At 41.4% G+C, this 25,241-nt stretch overlaps 1 protein-coding gene across 4 annotated transcripts; it reads right to left on the reverse strand.

Moving 5' to 3' along the window:
- Positions 1-437: 437 nt before the first annotated feature.
- rbm33a (RNA binding motif protein 33a) lies at positions 438-23,692 on the reverse strand. 4 transcript variants are annotated; one of them, XM_070927978.1, is made up of 19 exons: positions 23,564-23,692; positions 20,655-20,733; positions 19,817-19,865; positions 19,316-19,389; positions 18,855-19,164; positions 16,817-16,972; positions 16,010-16,175; positions 15,606-15,820; positions 13,884-14,199; positions 12,207-12,268; positions 9,549-9,678; positions 8,804-9,171; positions 7,916-8,173; positions 7,421-7,705; positions 6,227-7,012; positions 4,346-4,522; positions 3,324-3,509; positions 2,876-2,964; positions 438-2,675 (listed from the first exon to the last, which is right to left on the reverse strand). In XM_070927978.1, exons 1-19 carry the CDS (start codon positions 23,580-23,582, stop codon positions 2,615-2,617), a joined length of 3,786 nt encoding a protein of 1,261 aa, XP_070784079.1. In that variant the 5' UTR covers positions 23,583-23,692; the 3' UTR covers positions 438-2,614. The 4 variants fall into 4 exon arrangements, with proteins under 4 accessions (XP_070784079.1, XP_070784080.1, XP_070784078.1 ...); XM_070927979.1 differs by having other exon boundaries at positions 8,816-9,171; positions 13,884-14,202; XM_070927977.1 differs by having other exon boundaries at positions 13,884-14,202.
- Positions 23,693-25,241: the final 1,549 nt, after the last annotated feature.

Here is a 25,241-nt window from a genome sequence, read left to right on the forward strand (position 1 = left end):
AAAGAGGCCGAATGTATAAGTGTTAACGCTCCAAATTATCTTTGTGTTATGGCTTATTCCAATCAAAATAAAAACCAGTGAAGTTGTTTAAAATGCTGCTACATTTACTTTTCCTATTGCTTTACCTCTAGCATGTCGGGGCTGCACGGAGCTGAACATTAGTATGACATCACAGTTAAATGGGCGGGACAAAAACTCTCATGTTACTGGTTATGAGGCAAATCATTTCAATGCCAAAATTCAGTGGCATCCCCCTAAATCTATATGAGGTGGTATTTCTTGCCATACAAGGTGTTTTTTTTAATTATATTGGATATGTTGCAAGTTGAATACCCTTACAGAATACTTAAAAGTATAAATGAATAAAATAAGAAAGATTATTCATCATAAAAGGCACCAGACACAGGGACATCACACACAACCACACATCTTTGGGCTAAAGTTGAACCGGCTTCACATACCTTCATGCTCACGGTATATTGGCCATTTTTTTATTTTCTTGTTTTCCCTCAAACTTTTTGTCAAATGTCTTATAAACAGAAATGTGGTCCAGTCATTCTTCATTTTGGCTCTAAATTAGAAACAAAACACTTGTAAAATGATGTATGTCTGGACACATCAGCATATCCTTACATATAAAAATGTTGATAACAACTTGATACAACATAAGTAAAGAATAACTCAAAAAAAATTGAACAGGATAAATATTGAGTCAAAGTTCTGGCCTACTTATGTACATGATTACTACATAGATAATGGTTGCCCCCTCAGCTTCCTGTCACATTCCTGCGAATAATGTACACAATATTCACTTCTGAACTTCAGTTATTAGTAAAGAGGGATTATAATGTCCGAGTATTTAAATGAACTGCTTTTGTCTTTAAACCTAGAATAGACAAAAATGTTGTGTAATGAAGAAACAAATCATGGAATTATGGAAAAATAAATCCTAACGTGCTATATTTACTTTAATAATGATGTCTCATGAAATTAAACTGAGAGCCAGACTCAGAAATTAAGCATTTTAAGGTTTAAGAAATTTCAGGTTTTCAGTGATGTGAAGCACTCCCCAAACAAGGGCACATGCTCAGAGAAAATTAAAATAAAGTGATGCATTAGAGATTGCACAATAATTTCATACATCTGAAGAAATGTATCTTTGTGTAGGAGTACGATATCGATATGAGTAGGAGCCCAGAATTTACAGTGTATGTCTTTATTATAATAAGGGGAATTCAATTTATGGGGCAAAGTATTACGGTGGGTTTATTTGACTTTTCAGCTCTACTGCCAAACATCTATATTATCAGCTCAGTGTGAAGGCAAACTGTTCAAAGTGCTATTCCAGGTACACTATGCAGCTCAGAGATAAGGCACCAAATTATCAACTGATAGTTGCACAGATTCAGATCAATTATACCAGAGCGGAATAAGCCTAATGTACATCCAAGCAAAATTTTACATAATGTGTGTGTATCCTGTGGAGAATTGTATGCAATTCTCTCTGATCTACCAAATATATGATGAACTTTAAATCCCTAACAATATACATTTAAATGGTAATTATAAAAAATCTCAAAATAAACGTACACACACATTCCCTCAAAGCACACTCAGTAGCCTTCAGATTACAAACCTAAATCTAACGTCTCCATAATCACACATACAACTAAAATATACATCCAAAAGGCATGAAGGAATATTTCAAAATGGATTCCAGAAAACAGTTAAAAGACCTAATAACATTTAGAACAAGGAGCAACGCCAAATGACCTAAACCTAAACGAGAGATGATCTGAACAATCTGTCCCAGAAGAAGCACTGAAACTGAAAAGCACCACAAAATCTACACAAGACTCACAACATCTACAATTCCCAAAACCACTGGGGATTTACCAAAAGGTGTCCCTGTTACATCCGATGCCAATTTGGTCCCAGTCACTGCTGTGTGTCAAATGTTAAAATCATCCACCTCTGTGCCTGTATACAAGTTCTCCACTAGGTAGTGCCATTCACCCAAAAACAGCTTGGAGACTCATCTGTACCTGAAAGCAGTCTTGAGCTGGAAAATGAAGCACCATTCGTGATGAAATACTGCCATCTACAGAGGGGGAGAAACACTACTATGTGAATAGGCTGGCAACAGTCTGCCACAACCATTTCCTGCGTCCGAACCTAACAGCGAGCCACAAATAATAATAAAAAATATACACATCAGAACGAGTCAAGTGTGTTCTTTTTGTTTTAATAATGAATCTAACTGAGGAGGGGAGCAACCATTATCCCATGATAAGTTCTACTTAGTGTCCGTGTAAGACTCAAAACATTCTTCACAAACTAGATCAAAGTAGGATTAACTGTCCAGTGTCTCTCCAGTGCCATTTTACAACAATGGACAATTGGTAGACAAAGTCAAATGATGGCATGCTCACAGCCAAGATCTTTATGTTCACTGTTCCAAGTTGAGAGGAGATGAATGATGCTTCTGTGCAGAGCCGTCGACTGCGTGGGACCCCAAAAGGGCTGAGGAAATATTCCTAAGCCAGGTTGGAGAGGTGAGCAAGAGGCTCCCACGTTGGGAGAAAGTGATTTCTTGTAACAGGACTCCTTGGCTCTACTGTGCTCCGCATCCGTCAATCAGCGACACATCAATGTGGGACAAATCAATCATGTGCCTGTGTAGCAATGGTGATAATAATGTTGGACCATTGTCTCAAAGGCAAAGATACTTATAAACACTTGTGTTGTCTGCGTACAATCTGTGCAGCAGCTAAATATTCAAGACCATCACATTGGCAACATGTTAAGGATACCAACCACAGAATGTAATCATTTCACTCTATAAATATGAATAAATGGTTAAAGTATTGATTACCTATGGAAGCTCATTTGAAAACTTGATGCATGCTGGGGGCTGGAAAATGTGGCGACTGCTTTCCTCTGCTGGGGCATCATTTTGAACGTCTGCAATAAAAAGAAATAGTAATTGAGTACTACTAGATTTTTCCCTTATCCACCAGAGGGAGTGAGGGTGGTGGAGGGAAATTGATTCATTCATTCACTTTCTCAACCTACCTAGTCACTACAACAGAGGGCGCTATGGGATCACACTAAGAAAATGTAATTACTGCCACTCTGGTGGATGCAAGTAAATATCTGTTTTAAGTTTTCATCATGAGGTACGTAGCTTAAAATTGACATATAAGTACATATGGAAATAGTTATAGCTTTACTTCTGAGTGACTCGTACCTTTCTTCAGACAGGTACTAGAACAGAATAAAAATGTATACAAGTGTCAAGCTGCAATGTTTCCATTACCTACCTCTATGGGGCCGATGGACCTGAGAAGGTTCTTCAGTTGAACGTCAGTTGTGGATGAGGAGAGGCCCTCTATGGACACAGTACAGCGTTCGCTCTCTGCACCTCTTTGGCTCTGTCTGGTGGACATCGGACGACCTCGACCCATCTGACCACCCCCTCTACCTCGGCCCCGGCCCGACACGACAACCTGCATTAACGCCAGGTGAGATAAAATTACCCAAACGAGGTTTAAAAAAATTACGGGGAAGGGTTAACAGAAAGATGGCGAAAAAACAGACTGAAGCTTTCACTGCTTAAACAAGCATGTTGATGTTTTAATCCTGCATTCAACCGTGTGGAGATTGTGTTTCTCAGCACAAAGGAAATTTTAAAAACGCTATGCGTGTGTTTTCCTCTCGCACCACTCAGACACACCAAGCTTTCATATGATTGACTTATCATATTTCTACATAGAACATCAACGTCAGAACATGATGCATGTGGCAAGGCATATCTTCATTTGAGCTCGAGAGTGAGAGGTATATTTCTTCAGCTGCAGAGGAAGAGGAGGTGGAGGAGGGAGAGACCCCGAAAAGAGAGGAGGTAGAGGGAGTGTGTGTGTGTGTGTGTGTGTTGGGGGCGGGGGAGCATAAAGGGAGAGGAGCCATGCAAGCGTTATGGTGACTGCCTTACCCTGTCAGCATCGGTGAGTATGGTAACTGTGACAGCAGCCTGGTGGTGACAGGCGTGCAGAGAGGCCAGGGGACCTTGTGTAGCCCCCCGTGTTACATTGCTTTCAGCTTGTCAATACTCCTGCACCTGGCATACTGTCCTGTCTTATTACCACTACTGCTCGATTGGTATGTCTACTGAATGCCAGGGTAGCGCCAGCGGCACAGGACAACTTTACAGGAGACATTTCAGCTTCTTTTATTTCACAACTGCCTTTACCCCACAGTCTGCCCTATTAATATATATCTTTTAGGTGAAATGGTTGCTGGTGTCCAAAGCACAGAAGAAGGTGAGTGCTCATTTGTGACATACCCTGTTTTGCTGTGGGTTGACCATGCCCCCTCGGCTAGCCTGCGGTGCTCCGCCTGGTCCCTGTGGCTGCTGTCCTGTCATGGTGACCTTCCTTTGGATGCCCTGGTTGAGTGGGGTTGCCGACCAGGTGCCTTGTTGCTGCACTGGACTGCTGGTGGCCACAGGCCCCTTTCCGCTCTGCATGGGGATGATGGAGGACAACACTAATTTAGCACCTCATAAAAAATTCCAGGCTTTATCTCCATTTGCAGGCATCACAAACTTCACATTAAGCATTTAGGTACAGTGTTTATGGACAACAGGGAGAAATGCGAGGCCATATCTACAAAGCAAACGGAAAACGTGCCAGCATTGGAGCTGGATCCGTATCAGACATGCTGTGGGGAATAAAGATCAACCCAACAAGGTGATGGTCTCATTATCAAATAAAGTCACAGCTCAACTCTGTTGACATGCGGGGAGGAATTGAAGGTCGTCTCTTCCCCTACTCTGCCGAAAGATGTGACAGATCAATACAGGGGAAGAAAAGAGGCGATATCTCTGACCTGTCCCCAGTTGAGAGTAAATGGATTAATCCCTCCTATAGAAATCACAGCTCCTGATTGCACCCATCAAATGCTAAGCTGCATTACACTGGAACGACAGCAGCTCGATGTGTACCCCATCCCCCTTATACCCCCCTCCTCCCCAGCTTTTGTGTCTTGCACTGCTTTGTATTATCCCTGATGAAAATATAATTTGCCTCTTATCTGTGTGCCTAAGCCATACAAATCCAAATCCTCAAAAGTGGCAACTTTCTTACACAGGTATTATGTTGCCACCCCACCCCCTCTTCAACCAAGAAAGATTAATTACAAGGGTCTTGGATTGGCATTCTTTTGTTGCCTCGCACCTGAGAGATGGGATGATGGAAAAAAGCAACCGAGGGATGACAGAGAGGAAGAGAGAGAGCACGAAAAAAGAGAAGAGAGGAGATAACATTGTCAAGCGCCCGTTGCTGACAGCAGAACAATGTGGAAGAGGGAGCATCTCGACAATCTTCTTTTCACCACAGCTATAGGCCTTAGCCCTTTCTTTCTGTTTCCATCTCTCTTTCTTCACCTCACATCCCACTCCCCTTTTTTCTCCAAGATGCGGTACATCAGATAGCTCTGCGCAGGTTTCCATTAATGCAATGACACCCAGTTATCTTCATCTGCAGCAAGCCTGCGATTTTGGCTCTGCGGCTTGATCCTCTGGGATGGAGTCGGAAAGCGGCTTATTTCAAATACTATCACATCCCACCAACATGTCTCATCAGTGACAAGTATGAATGTTTAACATGCATGCCTTTGTGGTTTTTCAATAAAGATTAATGTGTAATTAAGGCCACAACAGTAACTTATCAAGTGAGTATAAAACAGCCGGCAGTGGTAATTCTGGACTTTGTTGGCGTTACTGTCATTCTTGTTTTACCCTCTCCAAGGCCTCTATCTTTAAAAGAATACTCTCCTGCCCTTAAAAGAGGATATCAACCTTTAAGAGCAGTGATGAGGTGTCCAACTCTACAGATAAATGTCATACTGCTCTCTTTAATGCCTACAGCCTTTCTGTGTTCTAAAGGTAAAATGTGCGTGAAGGCATTGTAGCTTAAATACCAGTTCCCAAAGCTTAACAGAGGATACTCTTAACAGATCAATTTTGCCAAAATGACACAGACATCACCTTGTCATTCCCATAGGTTAGACATCTTTTAGATTACAAAATAGACAGTGTGAGGGCAATCAGTGGCATTTCTTTTCAAAACTGTCGTTTCCCTCGTGGGTAAAATCTGTTAACGAGTTTCAAATAAATGTCGGACCAAAGCATAAAAGAAGGTGTCAGAAAAAATTAAATGCTCACCGCTCCTGAAAGTTTGACGACTCTGACTTTTTGAGGCACCTGCTGGCCTTCGAAACCAGAATTCTTGGCCCGCTGCATCACAGTTCTTTTGGCTCCAGGTTTGGGTCCTTGAGTCTGAGCCTGAGGCTGGCCAGGACCCACAGAAGGAGTTACAGGTATGTTCTTTTGGGGAACCTGACTGGACTGGATCTGAGCACCAGGTCTGTTTACATTCTGCACAGCACTGTTCCTTCGCTGTTGCAGCTGTTGCTGATTTTGTGGTTTGTTCCATTGCTGGTCTGGACCAGGCCCGGGGGTCTGTTGCTGCTGGGTGCTACCTTTTGCCATCTGCAGGCGTGTCTTGACATTGGGACGTGGTGTAGGGGTCTGAGCGCTGCCGTTGGGAGGGATGGGGGTGCCTTGATTAGGATTCTTCAATGATTGATTTAATGATTGATTTAATGATTGCGGTGTTCTCAGAGGAAATGGTCTCTGCTGTTGTGGCTGTAGTTGCTGTTGTGGTTTTTGTTCGTGCTGATGCTGTGGTTGTGGCGGTGGTGGTGGTGGTGGCTGTGGTTGCTGTTGTTGTACAGGGTGTGGTGCTTGCTGATTTTGTTGTGACGGTTGAATCTGTGAAGGAACTGGGCCTTGGTTCGGAGTATTGAGCCTGTCCAGCAGTTCCTTCTTTCTGACACCAGCCTGCATCTGCCGTCGCAGCTCCTTTCTCTTCAGGATCTCCTCTCTCAGACGCTTCTGTTCCTCAATCTTTATACGGTACTGCCGTGTCTCCTCATCCTCATCAGGGTCCTGTGGCACAAAAACACAAACTGACAATATGACTGCCTGTCTCCACTTACTGGAAGGGCAGCCATGAGCCACTGTGTCCTATTTGAACCATATTACTTGGCCTGACAATCAGATGTAATCAAAGGCAAAACCCAAGAGACAAATGCAACAGTATTGATCTGTTCTTTCCAATGGAATGAGACTGCCGTCATTATCAACCTTATGATTGGGCTTTTAATAAAGTCCTTCTCAGCACACTAATAAGCTCGGCTGAGCTTACAATTTCTGGGTCACTGAATTTAGCAGGGAAAAAAATACTCAGTTACAGTACCATTTCAGAAGAATATTTTTAAAATACAAAATAATTTGTCCATTGTGCAAACTGAATGTTTTTCCATTCCTGTTTTTTTGGTATGTTAAACAGCTGACCTGTGGTGCTGCGCTGGACAGTGTGGTTGGGATTTCCTTACGAACCACTGTCCTGCCCTCTCCCCCAGGCTGTGATTCGTTCTTGGCAGCAACTTGGCCTCTTCCTCTGCCACCGCCAGGCACCGGCTGAGTGTTCTGTCCAGGACGCAACCCCTGTGTTGCCTTGGCAACAGGCCTAACGTTGGCGGCAGGGCGGACACTGTTCATGTTTGTGTTGCCAGGTGCTACAGGGAGCTCCCGTAGGTTGCTGTTGCGCTGTTGCATTTGCTTGGAGACAGGTGTGTTCTGAAGAAAGGGCAATATTTCATGTTGTATTTACAATCAATATGACCTTAATATATATATTTAGCTTTATCCATTTATCCGCAACATTTGGTTTATTGGAGGGAAGATGCTGACAGAATAACGTACAGTAATTAGCAGTAATATAATACGGACCCCATTTTACTGCCTTTCTGAGTAGAAAATAGATGAGCTAATATGTTAATCTCTCACCATCCTCTGCCTGTTGGACATGTTTCGCTGTTGGGGGTTCTGAGGACGGGGAGTCATCTGCCTGGGGCTACCATGCGCCTGCTGTTGATGGAAGGGATTCTGGCCATGGTGCATCATGGGGCGAGGCACATTGACATTTAGCTGCTGCTGCTGATGATGGGGTAACTCCTGCCTATGATGTTGCTGGTGCATGGGCTGATGGGATGGCAAGGGGTCGTGGTGCGGAAGCTGGGAGACAGGAGGGCCGTGCATTAAACCCTGAAATATCAGAGAAAGAAGACAAAATACAAAATCAATAAACCAGCAAAATCAGAACTTATTGTTACATATAATGCAAAATTTTCATGCCATTTTAATCTAACTTTTACAACAGCAATAGTATCACTTTTTATGAATGCTAATCTCAACATTGAATCAAGAAAGTCCTGCATATAATTAACCTCCAACTGGTGTCCTACATGGTAGTACAACAATAGTGATTCAATCACTAGAGGGAGCTCTTGTCTATGTCTCTTGACAAAATGCCGAGGTGCCAAAGAGACATGAGTCTTTTTCCTTAATGCTTCAGCGGCTGTGAATATGATAACCCGTCTAGTTTATTCATGTGTACAGTACTCTAGTCTAGTCATTGCTCTTGCCGCAGCAATTTTAATAATCTAGAGCAAAGCCAGCAAAAATGTATACATTCATGGCAGAGAAAGCATGTGAATTGTTTGCCAGGCTCTGTACAAGAATTACAGGTGAGAGAGGATGTTTAAAAAACAACATCATAATACTCGTATAAAATTACCATATTTGGAAAGCACAAATTCAAGGAAAAATTGGGGAAGAACTGTACAGAAACAGCACACAAATACACAGGCATCTATTGGTTATTAAATCACTTACTCTTAGTCGTACCTGCATCCCAAACTGGACTTGTGGAGGGGGGAAAAGGTTCCCCTGCTGACCAAACGGCTGACGAGGGCCCATGAAGGGTCTGGGCTGGTTGGGGGGGGCACCTTGTTGATTCAAGCCAACCATCCCCTGGTGACCTTGGTGGGGAGGGAGGTTGGGTCTTGGGGGTTCTCTCGGAAAAAGTCCTAGCGGACCCTGGCCCGGCTGGTTGAAGGCTGGTCCTGGTGGGCCGAAACCCATGTGGCCCTGGCCGGGCAGCTGCTGCTGATGGTGGAGGTTGTGGCTGTTGTTCATCAGAGGGCTGGGTCCCTGGTGATCAAACATGTGCTGCCCTGGAAACCGTGATGATTCTGTGCGCTCTGTGCCCACAAAAGGAAGACCAAAACAACAATAGTTGTCAGCCAATTTCAATACATCAGTAACTCCCTCTCCAGATGTATAGTATTATGGCAAGGCAAACAAAAACAGACAACTCTATCAAGGTAAAAGTGGGTTGTGTTTAATTCTGCATTAACACTGTGAATGAAACATTAGACATATAGCTATTTAATGCAGTTTCCAAGGCTCATTCAGATGTATATGTATACACATGCATTTAACATGAATGCTGCTAATAGAGCGGCACCAGAAAGCTAGCAGCATACCCTGTAGGTATACCGCCAGAGGTGATGTCGAATAGGATTAAATATGCTAAGAGAGCTTTGTAACCCTCGTCAAGGCTGGGTATGGAACTCACCTCCCATAAAGAGGGGCTCTCTGTCTTGAGAGCCTTGAGGTGGCTGGTTCCTAAAGGGCTCCATGTGATGAGGGGGCCGTTGGGGCTGACCAAAATTACCAGACATGTGCTGCTGAAAGTCTCCCGGTCCCTGGGAAAACACAAAACTCATGAATTATAGGCCATACTAGGAATAATCACAAACAAATTAAACTAATGAAAAATGGGAATTTGTTGTTTATTGCATCGGACAGGGAACGCTTGTAATTGAAGGGCTAGGGTCATTAAAAAGACGCAGAGTCTTGAGTTGTAAACATCAATATGCAAGCAAATATTAAAGAAACCCTTCAGCCTGCATTCGTGAGCAAACCTGCATTAATTCTACTTGAGGCTTTGTTGATAAAGCTTCTAAAAGCCCGTCTTGAACAAGGAAAGGGTATTTCAGGATGGGATAAGTGCCCTCACCTTTGTTTCAACCACTTCTTATGTTCCACAGCTTTCCACTCATTGCATGCACTTTCCTCCCCATCTATCTTCCAAGGAAAACTAGATAACAACCCTTTAATCCCTCCTTGGAATTCGAATCCCCCTCCTAACTGTCTCCCATATTCTTTTAAACATCCATCTCTGTTGAAAAATTAACCTGCTATTCAACACGTGGCACTTCCACAAATGGGCTGCTTGCCTCCTCCAAGCCTATTGTAAATTACTTAAGATGCTATCAAGGCTTAATCCATCTTTATTCCACTGCTGTGTGGCGGTATTTAGAGAGGAGAGGTGTTAGAAAGCTAGAAGGCCAGAGTCCCAAAAACTTGCTTAACAGAAAGTTAATCAAAGGGGCTTACAAAAACAGGGGATCACAATGGGGGCGCAATCATAATGTTCTGAAAGGTCAGACAGGCAGGTTTGCACAATGAGGACTCTGGTGTCCATATAATACCTCTCAAAAAACAGCTCATCCTCCCGCTTTTAATCCTTGATAAACAGGCTGCGGGCTCCTCAATATGTAACTGATGCTAAGATAGTTCTCAGCAGTGAGGGGATAACCAAGACATATATAATGGAGAGGGGCCAAATGTCAGAGAATTTAATAAAGAATGGAAATGTGAGTTTAAAGAGATGTTTTGTTTCTGGGTTTCATGTTAACTTCTTACAGCTAATACCAATAAAGACTGTTGGCATTGAATCACATTCTTTTCACAAGAGAGTTAAGGAGCTCTGACTGCTACCAATTGCCATTAAGGAAGAATTTAATTATCAAAAAGCGAAACAAGAAATAAAGGATTTCCAAAAGGTATTGACTACTAGAAATGACAGCCCTTACTGACAACATTTCCAAAAAGTGTGGATGGTGGCATCTTTATTTTGTGGTTAAACTGAATGTCATTATCTGAACATTCTTGTCGTGGGATTCTAATAACTTTAATTGGCACCGAGATTAATATTTCAAAACCAGTCTCCACCAGCAGAAATTTTATGCAGTAATACTTGAGGCTATGACCCCCCACTCGCATAGTCTTTTAACAATTAAATTTGATGGGATGATAATGTATGATAATCATGAGTAATCAGGTGCCCACTGGTAAATGGAATGTTGCCGGCTGGTATGTCACCTGCATTTCAAATTGTGTCCTTGGCAACAGCAGCCTAAATGCGATTGACAGCTGGGGAATCCGACACTATGCTGTTCATCAGCCCAGTTGTCTGCATACCCTTCTAACTCCACCTTCTACTGTCTGATAAGAAACAAAACAGCTCCCTGCTACTGTGCTATCAATATCTTGGCACAATCACAGACCTCAGGGAACAGGAATTGCACGATACGGACATTGAAGGTAAATAAAAATACTTTTTTTTCCCCCGACAAAGATTGACTCCTGTGTAAAAGCCTGGCTCATTTGGCAACAGGGTTGTAAATCCACGTGAATGCAATTGGATGCAGCTATTTTCCAATGGCTAATTTGCATAAATCCATATAAAATGCACTTTCCAGGAAGATGTCAGTCAGTACCAGCACCACCTGATGCCTCGGCATCATTAACTAGAAGGACAGAGTAACTTAAGGCACTTTAGCTGACTTGCTGGCGAGCCATTTCCCTCAATACAGTAATTACTTTAAAGGCATTTCTGTCATCTCTTGGATGGGTTCTTTGTGAGTGAAATAAAGGACCTTTTCTTACAGGAAATCACTGACTTAAGACCCCTTTTCTCTGACATGAAATCCAGCCTTCAGAATATATGGTGCAAGAGGCTCACCGAGCCCCATCAAACCACCACCATGTTTCATTAATTCAAATACTGTTCAAAAAAGGTCTCTGTGCCTTTGGGATACAAACTTGTGGAAAGTGAATTTTAACTGGCAGTATATCCTGGATTCACAATTCCATTATGTGCCAAGCTGGCTAGTCTGAGCCCCAGCCCATCCATGAAGAGTTTCTAACTAAGTCCCGCCACTGCAGCCCCGACCTCCAAAAGTCTACTGCCTAAAGCCCCTATCACGCATTTCCAGTTGTGCAGCCAGACTCGTATCAGTGTTTACAGATTTGCTTTAACAGTATTTGGCCAGGGCAGGCGGTCTAATTGCTGTAATGATATTGCCCTCACAAAAAGGGACGCTAACCGTGTGGAGAGGGAGAGCAAGTGAGGCGAAAGGGAGGGAGAGGAGCAGCTGCTACTCACAGGGAACCTCTGAGGACCCACAGCAGGTCTGGGCTGGCTCTGAGCAGGAGGCATCAAGGGCACTGCAATGAGATAGAGAGGGAGGGGGGAGGGCAAGAGAAAGGGGGTGGAGGGAGGAGGGGGAGAAAAATGAAAATGAGGGGCAGTAGGCAGAGAGAGGGTGGTGATAGTAGAAGGGAGGAGCCCATTAGACATCTCCATGCTAAAGGCTGTTATACAGACATACATGTTAAATTCTATATCAGAGTTGCTCCTCACATCTTCACAGAGTCGGGCACAGACCAGGGAGCTCATAGAAATATTAAATACGTGGGAATAACTTGCCAAATTCAACAAATAAAAATGAATAAGACATTTGCTATTTGGCCATATTTGTCACAATACAATTCATTAAAATGGATTTTCGTATTACTGTCACACTGCTTCAAAATAAGGTATAATGTAACTGCACGTCAACATCCACAACTGGAATCTATCATTTAAATAAATATATAAACAAAAAATATACACAGACAGATATACAAACAGATGCACACACATACTTAATCATAACCACAGGCAATCCCTGATTTTCCATAACACGTCTTCCTCTCAGGAGCAAAACCCAAACCCCATGCACACTTGCACACAATGACACATACACACACACACACATGCTAACATGCTTTGCTAACAAAATTTCAATCTTGGCCTGGACAGACAGGCCAGATAAACCCATCTCAGGGAATGAAATGGTGATGCCGCCAAAAGAAAAATGGAGGATAAACCCATTACTGGCTGAGAGAGCTATTCACTTGTCATTCAACCAAACAACAAAATGACATTCTAATCCAGACACCTTTCAGGACAGTGTAAGGATAACTGCCAGCCAAAACGGTATCATGCACCTCAACTGAGCAGCTTGCTGATTAAGTAGGGCTGCACATTTTTGGATAACATACTCAGAATTTAGATTATGAATATTAGAGAAATCATTTTTATAATAAAAATATTCATTGCATTTGTATTTGTCTTCATGCAGACAGAACATTTGCGACTGGTATTGGACTATCACATCAACTCTGGACAAGACAAAGGGCACACTGATGTTATCTTAAACAGACAGCTTACAGCCAACTGCTTGACTTAAATGCATAAGAGCGAAATAATAAATTTAAGAGACAGCACAGAAAATCTCTGGATTTTAAGTGGAATCCATTCAACTATTCGAATACAGAGGCCCACAGAGGTAATTTAGTGAATCTACTATATCTAAACACATACTGTAATTGTTAAAATCAGCAACTATGGAAAGTTTTTGCATTTAAATTGTGTGCTTGGACATCACCCTTGAATAAAAAAAATCCACACAAGAGACATGACCTTTTCTTGGTACAAGCACAATTTTATAGTCTTATGTCTCTCTCTCACATCTTGCCTTTGCACAGTTCATCACGTGGTTTAAACTCTGTCTTGCCATTTATAGAGGAATCTTGTGTATACATATCTCCTTGCTAATGCATAGGTGACAGAACTGTTGTCATTTATGAATCAGACTGTAAAATCAGAAATTTAATCCTGCAGCACTGTGATGAATCAAAAAAAAAAAACTGGAAAAAAGGGTACATTCTTTTAAAGCCACAGAATTTAAATAAAAACCTTGAATAAAAAGCACTGCGTGATAGTGTATTAACCTACCTTGCACAGAGGATGACGTGGGCCCTCTGAAATGGGGGTTAATGTGGATGTTTTTAGGCTGGGGAGGCTGCTGCTGGTGATGCTGGGGGAAGTTGGGTGGTGGGGAGCTCATCATTCGTGGTGGCAGCTCCATCTGGGGCCGCAACGGTGGGGAGCGGTGAGCCATGTGCGGGGGGATGAGTGGCTGAAGGGGCTGCTGGGCCAGCGGGCGCCCATGCTCTTGGAAGGGAGGAGGTCCTCTTGGACGCGAAGGGTGGTGCTGCTGGGACTGCAGTTGCTGCTGATGAAGCTGATGAGGATGATGCATTCGGGATGGCTGCTAATTGGAAAGAGATGGGGAAGAGGAGAGGAGGGGAAACCAAAACAACCTGTCAAAACACACTTCTTTCTGGGAAAGATTCTGATATCACTGCTCGCAGCCATGCGATGACACACAGACAAGTCAATTCACCAGCAAGATTGAAGATGGCATCCTAAAGAAATTGAATGCAAGGCTCCCCTGAAGATTAAAAGTACATGTATAAGTGACATAAAACTGAAGGTAACTTTGGTGGGATCACAACAGATATATTTTAAAGTGAGCTACAACCATTAAGAAGAAGACCAACACCTACAGTCAGCTATGTTAGCATTGGAATATATCATACAGGGATGCACCAACTGATAAATGAGCTGTTAAAGCTACCAAACACACAAAACAAACAAATAAACAAACATGCCAGTGACCAAATTACTCAAGTGGTTAAACACACAGTATGTTGTAAAAAGTATGAGCTCATTAAAAGCAGTCAGCAGAATGTTTGTGGTGCTGGCATCTCATCCATTTGTCTTTAAATTTTAATTTCCAGTGTTGATGTTTTGCTTTGAATTTTACAGTTTATCATCATTAAATAAAAAATCCAAAATAATGGGAGAGCTGGAGTGAAATGCCACAACAATCTCTTTATCCCAATGGTATATTGGTATTTTAACATTTATTTACAGCATTTTTGTTTTTGTGCACTTTTGCACAATGTAGCCTTGGTAAAATGCATAGTTTTATTTAGTGATCAAATCAAAAATGTCATAAAAAATGGAAATGTAGTATCTTTAACGTCATGATTAACAGGAAGTGATTATGGTAACGACTAGTCATGGCCCAGTTCTTAAATCAGACAACCTTCCACTGAGTTACTGAAGAGATCATCACCACTAGTTTTCTTTTTCTTTTTTTCTTTTAGGTGTGAAAAATGACTTTCCACCAAGACCTTCAAAGGTCTTGTATGAACTGATGAACCATGTAAATCAAAGGATTAAATGCTTGGATTGATATCTAATAATAAAAGCCTGCAAGAAACTAAATCCTGGGAAAAGTACAAATTCAATTTTGTAATTCCATCCAAATGGACTGCTGCCAAATGATCTGCTGTAATCCATATGTCAACATTGATACGGGTGCTTGTTTTGACTTTTTTCATGCGTAAACAACCATAGCTTGGAGGTCTTGGATAGTAAAGAAAGCAGCAGCCAACAAAACACATGTCAAGTACAAAGACACCCAGCCTTGTTGTAACTGTGAGGAATATAAGAAGGTAAAAAGTCAAGCCATTTCAAATCATCTCATCCAGTGAAGCCCTTATTCTCCCTTTTGCTACTCTCCAAGAGGAGTGGTTCAGTATTGAATGATGTGTTACTCAGTGTAGCCAAACAGTTGTTCAGGTGGATGACGGTACAATGGCTTACCTGCATGCCCATGTTTCCCATCAGGGGGAGCCTCTGGTCATTCATTCTTCCTCTGTTTCCTCCTCTAAAATCTACCATTCCAAAAGGGGGGAAGCCTCCTCTTCCTCTGCCTCCTCGCCCCCCTCCTCTGCCTCGGCCTCCAAAACGGTTTTGTTTCTTTTGCCGTTCTTGTTCCTCAAACTCCATCAGATCTTGCTTGGCCTTCTCTGACAGTTCTAATGATAGGTGGGACAGGAAAACAGAGTATTTGTACATGAACCGTCCGGAAAACATGAACTTGGGTTAAACTACAGGTTTAAGTCTATAGTAATGTAAAGCTATAACAGTCTAGAGAAGAATAGAAAATATTTTAGGGATTCACTCCTGTTGAATGATAAATTATGCCCAGTAGGAATAATTTGTACCTAGTGTCTCAGGGATATTCCTCCTTTTACTGGCATCACCCAACCGCACAACAGCGCCATCCTTTCTCTCAGATTTGAAGCGTATCCGACCAGACTCTTCATCTTCCTCATCCTCCTCATCTGATTCCTCCTTGGCTTCTTCTTCAGGCACAGCTTCGTTTTCAGCCTGAGGACATTTTCAGAGGTTAGAAACAGAAGTCTACCGTTTTAACACATATTCTTTTTTTACAATGGGCACAACTCTGCACAACTTTGAGTCAGTGTGTTGCTTGTGTTTAACTTCCTCATGGTTTGCAGTGCATTACAAAATCTTCTCTCCTGTACTGTTGCCTACAGCTCAAACAATTAGCTGATTAAAAGAATTTTAATATGCCACAATTTTGATGTTCAATATATAGTTTAAGTAAGTCATTTTTCAAGGAAAAATGCCAAAACACTATCTGGATCCAGCTTCTAAAATTTGAATATTTGCCTGCTTTCTTAGTCTCCCATGATATCAAACCAAAAATCTTTTGGTTTTGGACTGTGAGACGAACAAAACAAGACATGTGAAGAGGACATCCTGAGTTTTAGGAAATTGTGACAGACTTTTTTGGAGTTTTATAGACCAAATAATTAACTGATTAATCAAGAAACAGCAGTTTAATCGGTAGTGAACATAATCGTTATGGTAGTCAACTTTTAACTCTGAAAATCAATCTTCAAACCTTCTGCATGGTTTTCAAAAAAACTAGAACTAGAATTAGAATTAGTTTTAGTTAGTACAAAAGAAAAACAAAAGATGTTGTATGGAGGGTCTCAGCGTACCTCCTCTGTGTCAAAGACCTGAGAGCCCTCGGCTGTGTCTTCCTCCTCTTCCTGCTGCTCTTCTCGCCCTACCTCCTCCTCCTCCTCGGGGGCCTCCTCCTGTTGGATTCCATGTTCATCCATGGACTGATCATTATAGGTTTGATATTCATCATCCTTTAAAGATCACATGGATAATACGTACTGATTAGTTCAAGTAGTAACAACGCTTCGATAAGAATCAGCAATGGCCGATTGTATTTCAGCCATTGCTGGAAAACAGTCTCTTAGTATCTCTGTTGAAAATAAAAACATCTATTTATGCTTAGCAATGGGTTCAACTGACATCCAAGAGCAAATTTTATGAAATATGGATGTACATAAACATGTATTTATTTTAGTTATTCAAACTAAAATAAACATTCAAGGGGGCTTAATGACGATATACTTAAAAAACTTATATTTGTCTAAATTGCAAATATTCATATGAAAAAAATACAAAAATTACACAGAGTATAAAAGGAAAACATTAAAATGTTATGGAGGGGAGACACCATGTAACCCCCCCCCCCCCCCCCAAAAAAGAAAATTATCATAACAGTGGGAGCCAGGCTTCATTACTATTCCTGACAGCATTTGAAATTCAATGAGATGTAAATGTTTGACATGATATACAGAAATGCAGGCACAGATAAAATCCACAGATCCTTCCCAGTTCAATGATGGTGAAAATATCATTGACTGACTCCTCGCAAATCACTCCTGTTATTGGCCGCATTGCAAGTTCATGACTCCATGCAAAAAACATCACACAGGCACAAAGATTCATTGAGATGACAGATCTGTTTTTACTGCTCCATAAGAAAATTTCTGTTCAACTCATGATGTAATCATTTCATATAAATCAAAAATACACATCTCAGTCATTCCAGCAAACCAACAAGCCAACAAGCTCCTACTACTGGTATAGGAGTCGCTAGTAATTCAAACATCCTATCTGTATAACACCCTCTAACAAAAACCCATTGCTAAAGGTCAGACTGTAGGTCACACCATGGTGTTTGGTGTTGCGCTCCATTAACCTGCCAAACAGCAGCACATATTAATGCAGAAAAGAAAAAAAAACACTCAGCAAACCAGACGGATGGACAGGCTGCCCCAAGGGAACACAACAGCTTAATCCTTTAAACTGTTCCACATAGTACTCAATGAATACCATGGCGAGCAAAATGTCAAGGCCAGGCAGTGGTGACCTTGTAAACAGTTATTACACATAATACAAATACACATCCACACCTGCACACATTTCCCAAAATCCAAAATAGGCATCCACTTGTGCCGAACACCCTCAATAAGAAGGTCAACATCTTATCTTTGTTTGGAGAAAGGAGGTAGGCTAATATATCTCTGTCAGGTGCCAAACACCATCACACCTTGGTAAATGGACCATAACGGACATTTGCACATGGATCTGGTCTTATCTTTGATCCTCTTAGCCCTGGCTAAGAGGGAAGGGAAACGAATAAAAGGGAAACTCGCATCAATCATTAGAAAACTGTATGGGGTGTCCTCAGGAAGGTCAATAATCTTTTCACCTGCATGAGACTTTATCAGATCCAGTCTAAAGCCCGAGATAAAAGCCCCCCACATTAACCTCCGCCGATTGGCAGCACATCTCCCCAACACAAAGCAGCTTCTTATTCCCCTGAAGATACAGCGCCCAAGGTCACAATGGCACGGGGATTTGGAGGCGACAGCAGCGCATTACCTCATGCCAAACAAGCTGTCAACACAAACTTTGTCAGCAAGATGGAGAAATTAACTGGCAGGAAGTGATAATGAATCTAATCCTCCCCTGCCCAAAAACGCCAACCAACATCTCCTTCTCTTGAATGGATTTTCAATCCTGACTGTCCCCTTACCGAGACAAGAAAACTGACATTATCTCTTGGATACAATAGAGTTAAACAGAAAAGGGAGTGGGAGGAAGTGTGTGTGCGTGTGTGTGTGTGTGCATCTGCAGGCTTTTACGTGTGAGTAAGCAAATGTGAGAACTCACTTGAAATTCACCATCTATGGGCTCATTGATTTGTATGTCTAGCACTTCATCCTGGTACCCATCATCACCCTCAGCGTGCTCGCCAGAGTAATCCATTTGGTCTTCAGGCATGTTGCCGTCCTGGCTGTATTCCTCTGCGTACTCCTCTTCCCCCTCTTGCTGGTACCCCTCCTCCTCTACATCCCCTTCTTCGCAGCCCTCTGCACCCAGGTTCACAACGTCATCTGTGTAGTCTGCTTCCTGCGAGTTGTCCTGCTGGTCATAGGATGTGCCCAAGTTGTATGTTGCATTGAGGCTCACATCCTGACCACTGAAAATAAACAAAACATTGGGACTTTACAGATAAGTGAAATGAAGTATCATGATAAAGTATGCAAAATTTGGAGTTTAACTTTCTGAGATTTACAACTAAAAATGTAAAAAACATGAACACAAGGCACTTGTGTAATAGCGTTGTGTACCTCATATTTACATCTTCATCATCACTTTGTAGAAGGTCATCATTTAGCTCTTCATCTGACACTTCTGAGGGATTCTGAAACAAAAATAAAAAGGAACATTATGGTATGCTCTTTTAAAATTGTATTCTACTCTTCCTCAGTTGTTTGTCAGTGTGTAAGGCGTGGGGGCAGGGGACCACCTCCAACCCCAAAGGATGCTCTATTCCCATGTGGTGAAGGCAATCTGGGCAGGTCAACACTGTTCATTTTTGTCCACTGTACTTCCTCCTGGTTCACATCAACACCTCCCCCTGTGGAGGAGCCACCTGCTACAAATCAACTGTTCACTTCCATTTGCTAAATCTTCTACCAACACTAACACCTAATGTTTTGGATATTATGTTCCGTTTCCTGTTTGTAAACAGAGAACCCATACTGACAAGCCAAGTGTGTTTTGGTACTAAGCATAAAATCAAAGTAAACAAAAGCAGTGAGACTTAGTGAGATTTTGTTTCATCTTACCTTTTTACCTGACAGCCAATCCTCCTCCAACAAATTCTCCTCCAAATCACTTTTAAGGAGAAAAGACAACCAATAACAGGTTAGCAGAGTCAGATAATACTGCAGCGTATTATGTCTATTTACAAATGACTGATGCTGCTTTATCTAATCTTTTTGGTAGACTGGTGGGCTATAATGTCTCTTCCCAAAGTCTGATATTCAGGGTATATTAAGCAGCTGCAATACATTACAATAACAAAACATTTTTGGGCAATTATTTTGTAATATTCATAATTGATTATTATAATAATCATTAATCATATTATTACGTAAATACAAAAATAAAGGGCTTGTTTTCACCGTATGTGCCAGTGAGGACAAGTGTTTTCTGCATGTGTGACCAGTCTCAACCTTTAATAGTAACCAAAATTAACTAGACTGCGGTAGTAAAAACAGTAAAACAAAGGGTAAAACAGTTGCAGTGTTCTCTGCACAATACATCTTGCCTGTCAATAACCTCAAAACTGACTATCACACCAATTAAGCCTGAAGGTAACTCGCTTAACTAGGAAAATTGTGTTAAATCCATATTATTGCGACCTTACAAAGTAAATTGTGTATTTGTAGTTGTTATGGCTACAGATAAACTGGAGAATGACATGTTCCTTCATCGGATGATAAAATGATTCGGCTTCTTAAGCTAAATAACACCATTCAACCCATACAATTATCTGAAAAATGCATTTCCACATTGCTTTGCATTGCTCTGAAAACAGAGCTGTTTCTCATAGCTCATGAAAAGTTGATGTTTATAGGAAGACAGGAGTATTATGCTGCATTTGGCGTGTCTTGATTTTACCTCTCTAGATCGTCATCTTCACCTCTTCTTCTGCGTGACCGTTCAGCACCGGGCTTGTCATATTCATCAAAGTCATAATCTGCAACAGAGAGGCAGATTTGCTTACAGATTTGCTCCCATCAGAGCAATGTACTATGCTAATAACATGCACCATCCTTATAGGTTATTATCCATCTGTCCTACAGCCCTGCACGATTTGAAATGTACAGAGACTATTAGCACACTGACTGCACATGTCCCTCATGCCAATCTGAATCAACAACTTGTGCAGCATGTACACAAATGCCATGTGTACCAACAGCATGGTACCCAGTAGAGAATGGTAAACAAATTCTTCTCATGGCTTGTCATGGCTGAATCCAAACAGAAAAGGTATTGTAATATTTTGCCCATTGTTTAAAAGCTGTCCAAACATAAAACTAAAGTTTAGCTTGTGTTACAGTATAGTTGTATAAATAAATATATAATAAATAGATAAATAAAAAGTGTTTAAATGTTTTCCCTAACAGATATTTATGCATTTCTAGTTATTAACCTAATCCTCAACAAGAATTTGTTATCACAGCACCTGCCACACCTCCTGCTGCTGTTTGATCATCAACTGATACAGATCAACAACAACCCTTCAGCCTCATGTGCCCCATGCACTCAGTTTTAATAGGTTTTCCCAGCCATGCCTCTACGTAACATTTGGCACACAGGTTCTACCAAAGGGAGAGGAAATAGAAATAGTGAGAAAATTGCAGAAAATTGCAGATCAGGCAAAGGCAAACAACCCTTGATTCCTTCAAAGTCACACAACATCCAGGAAAAATGGGAGGAATAACCAGAACAGTGACTCCACAGACATTCCCTCAAAAGTATTTCATATAATACGGCACAATGTTGGAAACAATGACAAACTGACAACATTTCCAGGATTTACAGGATGAGTCTGACAATAAGCTCGGACCAATTTCGGATCAATTTACTTCAATAAGATGAACTGGTGCTTTAATTCCTGAGTTTAGTTCCTGGGGCTCCTTGGATCTGGGTATAGGCCTTTTAATAGCAGACATTTTGACTTGTCATAGTAGGAAAACCACTCCCATTAATGGCTTTGTTCTATTCAAGTGTACCAGTAAGGACCGTTGCATGCTTCTCACATCGGACTCTGCAAACATAAACAGGCACCCACAAACCTCTACAATTACGTAACTGCGACCAGCATATGCGGTCATTGCGCTCCCTGTTAATGATTGGCTCGTTGGTCTGTGGGACCCTCCACACAATTACTGCCCCATCTGCCTCCTTCAAAAACACCCTGATAATCAGATAACCAATGTTATAAAAGACAGGAAGAACACAGAAGCAGCCTCAGTATCCCACAATTCATTTTGCACCAGTCAGTTTGCATTCAGGCGATAATCAGTAACTGGTTAATTTAGTATATGGACTTGGCCAAGAGAAAAGCCACTGCATGATCTAAATATTGGAATATATTTTTCTTGCTTGCAGCCTGAATGTTGTTAATCATACAATGAAACAGAAAAATATTAATTATAGGGACATACTACCATAACCTATTTGCTAGTTGTCATGTTTGAAGTTCAAATATCATACTGTATATTGAGGTGTAATGTGTTTCCATATATTATTGGTATTCACACTCATTTTCACATGTCAGTTTAGGACAACCTTCTGTGCTGCTGTGAAATATTGTGAAAATACTGTGAAAGCTTTAACTGAACGGTTTGAGGACTACCCAATAAACCATTAGATTTTGTCTCTGTGGGACTGTCTCTTTTGGGGTCCAACCTGGCTTTCAGGTCCCTTGAGGAAACCACCATCATAAGCCACATCCCTTGGATGATCCCTCTTCAGTGTACTTTTAACTGCCAGTCGGTGAGCTAATGTGTTCACAAGTCTGGTGCATGTAGTCCAACACCTCACCTGTATAGACTCTGACTATAACAGACATGCTAAGTATCTACTGAAGGCCACTACAGTCCAATGCTAATCAAAAACGATAAAGCAAATGTGAAGTAAAAACACCGCGTAAACTGCGTCATATACTTGTACCCTTACACACTGTACCGTCGTGAGTTCAGTCCCAACCATGACGACAAGGTCAGATAATAAAAATCATCACAGTTTGACGGTATCATAACGTTAAGTTAAAGCGGCCAAGAACTGCGTGTTCTACCTAAACGAGTGCCTTTTACGGAATCAAATCAAGGATAGCTCCTATTAGCAATGTTGCGGCTGCTAACGTTAGCTTACATTTGAAGCCCAAACACCTATGGGGGCTATTAATCACTTTAAAAACAGCATGTTAGGAACTTAAACATTTCTATAGCAACTTTAGAATGGCACATAGGGTACCAACCTTACTCGCGATAAGTTTTTCAAGTATGAAACATTTATCCATCTGTTAGTAACGTTACAATCTGACTAGCAAGCTAGCAAGCTCGCAAAATGGCTTATGACATTAGCAAGCGCAGCTGCTAACAACCTCAAACAGGAAATTGGAATTGAAAAACTTAATGCAGACGTTAGCCCACAACTTAGCCCTAAATTCATTCGCTTAGCTTGTGGGGAATATCATTCAGCGAATACAAACTATCATAAATGCCGCCAATTACGCTAAGTTATATCATGTTAATAACTCAACGTTAGCTGCCAAGCTATCGCTAACGTTACCGTTCGCTTAAACTTATGTCTGTTTACTACCAAGAGTGTCAACCACGGGTGGTCGCCGTTCAAAGTAAAGCTAACGTTAATTTAGCTAAACGTAACTGAGATCCAGTTTGTGGCCTACCGTTAATACAGCCGTATTTAAACCACTGTTAACAGCAACTGGCCATGTTAGCTAGCTTAGCTACATGGCTAACTTAGCATTGTCGACAAAAACCGCTGACATTACTCACCCTGAGCGTTGGCTGACATGATGCAAGGCGCGTCCCGCTTAGAGATGACTACAAAACTGGAGAGTGCATTTACTCTTTAGTATTTCACCATTATGACGGTATAAAACGTAAAACTGGCAAGGGAACCGCTTCTATGCGGCAATGATTTTCATCCACGACCAGAATACAAACATGGCAGACCTGTGTTTGCAGCGATGATGCATTGTGGGTGGGAAACACTAGCTCCCCAGATCGGTTTGCTGTACAAAAGCGAGCTGCCTGTCAGGTCAGGTAAACACACTGGCTGACTTATGATTCTGACATATATATGGCCTCCACGGCTGCATGCAGGACAAGTGTTTGTTCTGGAAAATACGTTTGTTGTACAATTGGTTATACCATTTTTTATTCAATATTGCTTCCATAAAAACGCGCACATCTGAATTGGAAACGCAATATTTTCCTACACATACAGTTAATGCCTTGCTCTCAAGTTTGGCATGGCCCTTGTAAATGTGAGTAAAGTCAGTGTCTATATACAAAATAATAACAACAAAGAACAAATATATATATATATATATATATAAAACTGGTAAGTATTCACAAATAATTATACCAACCTGGGTAATCTGGCTGGCTAGTGAGTACTGTGTAAGAAAAGGTATTTATATTTGCTTCATGATAGATTAAGATGGACATTCTATAAAACAGAATATAAAGTGCATTGTCATTAATCTATTATGTTTTTCTTCTGATTCTGCAGTCAAACTGAGAAGGTAGGTCATATGGATAAAAGATCATGCAGATAAGACCCTTATTCTCATATGATAGATGATATTATTGCAACAATATTATAGCCAGAGTTATTGGTGCATGCTTCACACACCTTTTAGCAGTAACATTTTCTCAGCATTTCTCAGCATTTTCATCTTACATGGACACATTATAACTGATATGGCTTCATTCAACACTGTACTGTGTTAGGTTGGGATCATCATGCATCAGAGCCTAAAATTGGTCAAAATATTTGGTTTCCAATTTTAGTGTTACAGCAAAGATGCCATATGTATGAAGTCTTGCCCTTTTCAAATCTTGGTCAATTTGGCTGAAATTCAAAATGGTGCTTAGTCTTTATTCAAGTCACTCCTTTGATTTTTCTTCCCTTTAAGGTCAAAGCCTTTTTATCTCTGACCAAGTTTTTTCCTCTTTCGTGCTTAAGTCTGGGAGTCAAAGTTGTTGCGTGAGTCTACAGCTAGACTACAGCAGAATTCTAACCCCCAAATTCCTCCTGGGCTGACAAACGTCAACAAAGACCCCAAGAGACACCAAAGAGAGGTGAGCAGTGAACTGAAGCCTCATTGTATTGGCTCATTATGGGGTCCCGCAGTGAGGAAGAAGCTATTTTGTAGCACCACAAGGTCAATATCTGAAAGCCAGGGCGATGGAGGGGATCAGCCGTGAGATTTCTAATTTGAGAAAGCGTAAAGGGGCTTTCCTAGTGAAAGACAGTCTGCGAATTCTAATGGACTGTGGGGATTGTACAGACAAGATGTTGAGTTGGCAAATGTTTTCCTTTTCTTTTTAAAAGTAAAATTAAATTTATCCACAGTATTGCAAGCTCCCAGACACTTCCTTACATGTCATGCGCAGTTACTTCTGCATTCAAGGTAATGAGGCCAATATTTATAATAGTGTAAGT

This window comes from Enoplosus armatus, chromosome 21 (genome assembly GCF_043641665.1).
Source record: "Enoplosus armatus isolate fEnoArm2 chromosome 21, fEnoArm2.hap1, whole genome shotgun sequence".
NCBI lineage: Eukaryota > Metazoa > Chordata > Actinopteri > Centrarchiformes > Enoplosidae > Enoplosus > Enoplosus armatus.

Excerpts from the sequence above, each read along its gene's own strand:
- rbm33a (XM_070927977.1), bottom strand. Across the intron at positions 4,523-6,226 it reads TCGTCAAACTTTCAGGAGCG|AGCGGAAAGGGGCCTGTGGC; the intron begins GTGAGCATTTAA and ends ATCCCCATGCAG. Across the intron at positions 2,965-3,323 it reads GGTCCATCGGCCCCATAGAG|ACGTTCAAAATGATGCCCCA; the intron begins GTAGGTAATGGA and ends TTTTTATTGCAG.